A 6,220-nucleotide genomic window follows, 5' to 3' on the forward strand; every position below is an offset into this window, starting at 1 on the left:
TAAAACTTGGATATGTAGTTTTAATAATGCTTTAATATTTTATATATATTTATATTTAATATATTTTTTAATAATTGTGATGGTTTTATTTAGATCTTTATGCTAGTGACAGTACAGCTGTATTGGAATTACCAAAACGAATTCACGTCTCTATGCATTCTTTAATTATAATTGTGATTTGGGATGTTAAAGTCATTTTGGAGATTTGTATCTGTTTATAACAACTGTGTATATGATGTTATTCTTGGAGGAATAATACCACAGTAGACTTAAACTTTTTTTTTCATGACAAGGTTTCTTTGTGTAGCTCTGACTGTCCTGGAACTCACAGAGATCCACCTGCCTCTGCCTCCCAAGTGTTGGGATTAAAGGTGTGCGCCACCACACCTTGAACTCACAGAGATCCACCTGCCTCTGCCTCCCAAGTGTTGGGATTAAAGGTGTCACCACCCAGCTTGAATTGATTTTTTATCATATGCTTTAATAAGAAATTTTTAAGGTAATTTACAAAATTTTATTGTGATGAGAAGAATGAAGAAACAGTAGGAATTATGTGACTGGATGTGTTCACTTGTCATTTTGAAGTCTAGTCACATAATATTTTTGTGTGTTCAGATTTTACCTTTAATTTTAACTATTTCTTTTAAAAGAGGAGATTCACAAATATTTATTCAACATTTCTCTTTTAGGTTCGCCAAGTAACTCTGTGTTTCTTGAAGAACTTAAAGAAGCGGTTAGACCTCTCCAGGATCATGGAATTTCTGTCTCAAAGGTAGACAGATATTTATTTATATCAATAGAATATCAGTGACAGACATTTACAGCAATATGGCCTACGACTGTATATATAAAAACATATTAGCTTCTTACCTTTTCCCAAACTGAGAGAAAAAAAAGTTTGTTTTTTCTTGCTTCTTACCTAAGCACAGTTTCAGATGACTAAGTAACAGTACATGGAGAGAAAAAAGCTGGCTTAATCCCTAGCTATGAGAACTTGACTGTGTTTCATAATCTGTTCTGTCTGGGTATTTTGTAAATTATAACAAGTGAATTTGAAGATATAATTTTTTTTCAAAAAAATTCAAATTTGCTATGGAGTTTTATGGACAATTTCCACATGTATTGGATTGGGCAACATCTAACTTTCATTCATTACCTGAGACTTTACAGAGATGTCTCCCAGTGACCGTCATTCTTTCAGGTTAGTGTCTACTACCTGTTCCTTCTCAGTTCATCTACTGCCTTTCTCCCAGAGGTGACTGTTGTCCCAATTAGTGTCTACAGTAGACATCCTGCAGGAAGTTAGGTCAGTCTGTGAACCTTACAAAACCCAGTCACACCACAGACTCCGTCTTTTAGGTGTGTCAGTTCTTTCTGTCAGCTAGCTTCGTTTACTTACTGAGTCTGTTCTAGGATGTTACCAACATTGATTTATCATGAACGCTGGGTAAAAATTTAAGCAAAAATTCAGAAGGGGTGGGATAGATATGCTTAGTGGTTAGCAGCATCAGCTGCTCTTGTGTTGGAACCGGTTCAGGTCCTAACACCTTCATGGTATCTCACAACCATCTGTAGCTCCAGTTCCAGGAGATCTGATGCCCTCTTCTGGCTCTGCCATCACCATTCTCCTCCAGGCACACATGTGGTACACATACATGTATGCAGACACCCATGGACATAAAATAAAAATAAACTTTAGAAATGAAATAGTAATTGCATGATACTCAAAGGCAAGCCTACTAAGTTAGAAATGTAGATTTCAGCTGAAGATGGACGCTATAAAGTAATCCCACACTAGCTCAGAATTGAGTATAATAAAGGGTTATTTATTTAGGGGTAGACTCACAGTCTTCTGCATGAATGGGAAACAGTCAGGAGAGAGTATGCAAGCTTTACAGCTGCATTTATAATATAAGAGACCACACCCAAGTGGGCTGATATCTTAAAGGCTTTTGGTTGAAGGAGTTCCTACAGAACCTCCCCTTTTGTTTAAATAAGAGAATTCTAAGCCTAATCTTGTTCAAGGTATTGTACCTATACAGCTCATTTAACAATGTAACAAAAATTTTTAGTTGTTGGAAATTATTACTACCAACTGTTTAGGATAATAAGGAAATGCAGGTTAATAATTAGTCACCTATTACAACAGAACTTGTAGTCATATTAGGTATGTTTTCGAGGTCAAACAGATATATTTTAGATGCACAGGTCATCTTCAAATACTTCAGAGATATACAGAGTATGACATTTAAGATGTTTTAATAACATAGGTTCTTCTTTTTATGACATTGAGACATGTCTGCTCCTGGCAACACCAATCTACTTCAGAAAAGATGATGGGCATTGAAGAAACTCCACATGGAGTTTGCTTTCTTTGTGGCAAAAATAAGCCACTGTGTAAGAAAGTGCTCTTGTCTCAACTGCTGACAGTATGCTGTCCTAATTGGACAAGCAGGACACAAAAGAGAGTGACTGCCAAACCTTTGTCCAGATGAGGTGGGACAGCTTCAAAAATTCCCTTCATAGAAAAGTCTGTCAGAGATTCCAGGCCTGTAGGCTGAAATGGATGCCCCAACACTGCAGAGGAACTGCAGCCAGCCTGCAGCCAGCTGTCTCTGTCTTTTCTCACAATTTTTGGAAGTCGCTTGCTTGTACTTCCTGCTTTCTCAGTTAATGTCATTTCCTTCTTGGATCTTTGAGGGAGTTGAAGAGTAGATAGTTTTAGTTTTCCTTGTTTACCAGATGCAGAAAGCAAATTATGATAGAAAGTAAATTAGGCACAAGACTTTGGACTCACACAATAGGATGGATGGAGAGTACTTTCTCTGAATTTGTCAAATGCAAATGGACTAGACATTGTTGATGTACTTAGCCTGTACATATTGTATAGAGTTACTGTATATAGTTTTCATATATTAGTTATAGTCTTTTTTATTTTAGATAAAAAAGGGGAAATAGAGTGGGATTTTATTTATGTTTTAATAAATAAAGCTTGCCTGAAGATCAGAGGGTAAAACTAAGCCACTAGAGGCCAGGTAGAGGTGTCATAACTTTCAATCCTGGGATTTGGGAGACAGAGGCAGAAGGATCTCTGTGAGTTCAAAGCTACCCTGGGCTACACAATATCAATGCAGAAAGAGATCTAGGTGGTGGTGGCTCATCCGTGTAATCCCAGTACTAGGGAGTCACATGCCTTTAATTCCAATGCCAGAGGGGACTATAAGATGGGAGGAGACAGAGGTTCAGAGCTCAGTCTGCAGTCACACAGCCTTGGTAGAAGTAAGGCTTCTCTACTGGCTTGGCTGTTCTGATCTTTGTCTTGAACCCCAGTATCTGTCTCTAGGTTTTATTATTTATACTACAGGGAAGCTTTCCCTGATTATCTCAAATGGTCTGGTATATTCTGTCCCTTTACTGTTTTTGTGTATGGTACTTAACTTTATACATTGATTATTTAGTGTTTATTACTTTATAATGTAAGTTCAAAACAAAGTTTTTTATTTGGGACTTTGCTGTATCCCCAGTGGCTAACATAATGGTAGATCCTCACACACTAGTGAGTGAGTACATGACCTCTTGTCATAACATCAGGCATTTCTATTCTTTGGACTTCAAAGTTAAGGAGACGTCCACCAAAGTTCTTTTGGTTATAGCTGACTTAATTCTCATTTTCTGTTCTTTATGTCTTTCCCGTCAGTTCCCCTTTTATAATTTTTTTTTGAGAAACATTTCTTTCGGTTTCCTTATATTCTGCATAAATAAATTAAACTAGCAAGAACAAAAACTCCATTCCATCAAAGCAAACAAAATCCTTAACCAAATTCAAATAAAATAACTGCCTCTCCAGCCTTTGTTTAAGTTAGTTACATCAGTGGTCGTTTATCTCTCTAGCTGGAAATGTGTGCGCTCTCCTCATGGCTTGCTTCTGTTCGTAGTTTTCCTTTCTCTTAGGTCTTCATGACTTCCCTCCCTGTCCTAGTCCTTGGCTTGTACCTATGTTCCTGCCTCCTTATTTTGTGCCCTCTCACCTTCCATCTTACGTTCATGACTGGTCTGACATTTCCTCACATAAATCTGGGTTTGTGCTGTCTGCCTTGGTGTGGCTCCTTTAACACTGGACACTTTGGTTTATCTTTCTGTTGCACAATTTTAGTGGATGGTGTAAAGGTGCCCGTGCTTGCGATTGCCACTGGTACGCTAGACTTCTTATTGAGAGAGAAGCTTTCAGTCTCCTTTTGAGGACTGCCAATGAATTCTCACACAGTGACATCTCCTAATGCCATGTTTACCCTGTGACCATCCTGACCCGCTGTGGAGACTAAAAAAAAATTCTAATATGAGACTTAATTTTTTTCTTAAGAGTGTGGTTCTATTAATAAAAGTAAAGGGGTTGATGGACTTGGATTAGGAAACCATCAGAATTTGCTGGACACTCCTGTGCACAGGTGCAGAGTTGCTGTCATAGACTCAGCTTAAGTTCTCTTGCTAAGTACTCACTCTGCCTCCAAACTCCACCCTCAGCCTCTGCTTTTTGGTTTTCTTGTGTGGTTGTTTATCTTGCTGTAAGCATTTTCTTCCTGTTTTACCTCCTTACCTCTTGATTGCTTTGCAAAATTGAGTTAAATGTAAACTTGTGGAAAATTAAATATCACTTTGAGTTCCTTTCTGTGGTTTCCTCAAGCGCTTGAGTAAGCAGTGAAAGCATTGAGTCAGGAAAAGTGAGGGGCAGACGTTAGCTGGAGACAGGTGGTAATGTTTCATTCTCCTTGTTTTCTTTACCATGAACCCTGACCCTGTGATGCATACCTTAAACCTTGAATATAATCTCTTACAGGTTAACTGTGTCCAAGAAGAAGCATCAAGGTATTGTGGGAAAGAAGAGGGATTGATGAAAGCTTATTTATTCAGGTAAATTCTCTTTGAGTGTGGCCTACTCATGCAAAGCAGTAGTTTTAGACTACTTAAGAGCACATAGCACATCGCTAGGCTAGAATAACTTGGTCTTCAGAGACGGCTTAGGAAGTTCGGTAGAAAGTCCAAGGAATAGAGTTACCGCTAGCCTTTCCGAGCTTTAATTTCCTTCTCTACAAGAGCTGCAGAACCTTATGTGAATTTCTACTCAGAATATCGGGCAAGAAGCACAGAGCAGGCTGAGTGTTCTGTGTGGCTCTGCCAGCTCCATGTTGGGAACCCTTTCCTCCTGAGGGATCCGTCTTCAATTGTCTAGGTATTGGTTCTTCTACTGTTGAGTCTGTCATCTTCTCCTGGAGATGTGAGACAAACTTTTCTCTCTCTCACTGCTTGCTTCCTTCCCAAGCCAATCTGGAAACCTGCCTGTGATGGAGATGTTAATAGAAGTCGCTTTTGGATTTGGATTGGTTCCCTTACCAGTTTTTTCCAAGTGTAGGTCCTAAACTTTGCAAGATGAACATGCTTATTTGAGTGTATCCTCAGTAGATATTTGAGAATATTGTGTACCAGCAGTCTGATAGGTGTTTGGGCTACACAGACAAGACACAGGCTCTGATATCAAAGAACTTAATGTTAGCTAGTTAAGCAAATTAGAGTGCTTCAGTAACATGTTCTTCAAACTTTCCCTAGGGGCAGCATACTGCTCAGAGAATTCCCCACTGACACCTTATTTGACGTGGACGCCATTGTTGCACATGTTCTCTTGTAAGTACTGGGGGGGGGGCACTCCTCTGCTTGCTTATTGGTCATTTCACTTTCAAGAACCACAGTTCTGGGAGCTAGTTTAGAGTTTAACATCTTTATAGGCATAAGTTTCATACAGATCACTGGTTTATTATCTCAAGGATCTAAAGTTTCTTCAGTGACAGAAAACAGGAATATATGCCTTTTTTTTAAAGGTTTTCTTAACTGGACCTGATGGTCATACAGTTGCTTTTGGTTTGCTAGTACAGTGAGTATTTACTAGATGCCTTAGTCTGTCTGGGCTGCAGTAACAAAATGTGTGGACCAAGTGGCACAGAAAACAATTTTATTTTTCACAGTTTTGGAGGCTGCAAGTCCAGTGTCAGATTACTGGCTGATTTGGTGTCAGATGAGGGTCTGTGTTCTCCCCATGTCCTCTCAGAGCAGAGGAATCTGGATATCTCAAGTTTCTTTTACGAGGCTACTAATATCATCAATGGATCTGCTTTCATGATCTATTTTTTCCTCAGAGTTCCACCTCTGAATCCCCACATATTGGGGGTAG

At 38.9% G+C, this 6,220-nt stretch overlaps 1 protein-coding gene across 4 annotated transcripts in view; it reads left to right on the forward strand.

Annotated features, from left to right (window-relative positions):
• Txndc16 (thioredoxin domain containing 16) overlaps nucleotides 1-6,220 on the forward strand; it is an 87,225-nt gene that overhangs the window by 10,963 nt on the left and 70,042 nt on the right. For all 4 annotated transcript variants that reach the window (XM_005355389.3, XM_026783292.1, XM_026783291.1 and 1 more), the window contains exons 6-8: nucleotides 690-772; nucleotides 4,835-4,908; nucleotides 5,602-5,676. In XM_005355389.3, coding sequence (XP_005355446.1) covers nucleotides 690-772; nucleotides 4,835-4,908; nucleotides 5,602-5,676 — 232 coding nt within the window. The remainder of the gene's footprint in view (nucleotides 1-689; nucleotides 773-4,834; nucleotides 4,909-5,601; nucleotides 5,677-6,220) is intronic.

The sequence above is a fragment of the Microtus ochrogaster genome, chromosome 17 (assembly GCF_000317375.1).
Source record: "Microtus ochrogaster isolate Prairie Vole_2 chromosome 17, MicOch1.0, whole genome shotgun sequence".
NCBI lineage: Eukaryota > Metazoa > Chordata > Mammalia > Rodentia > Cricetidae > Microtus > Microtus ochrogaster.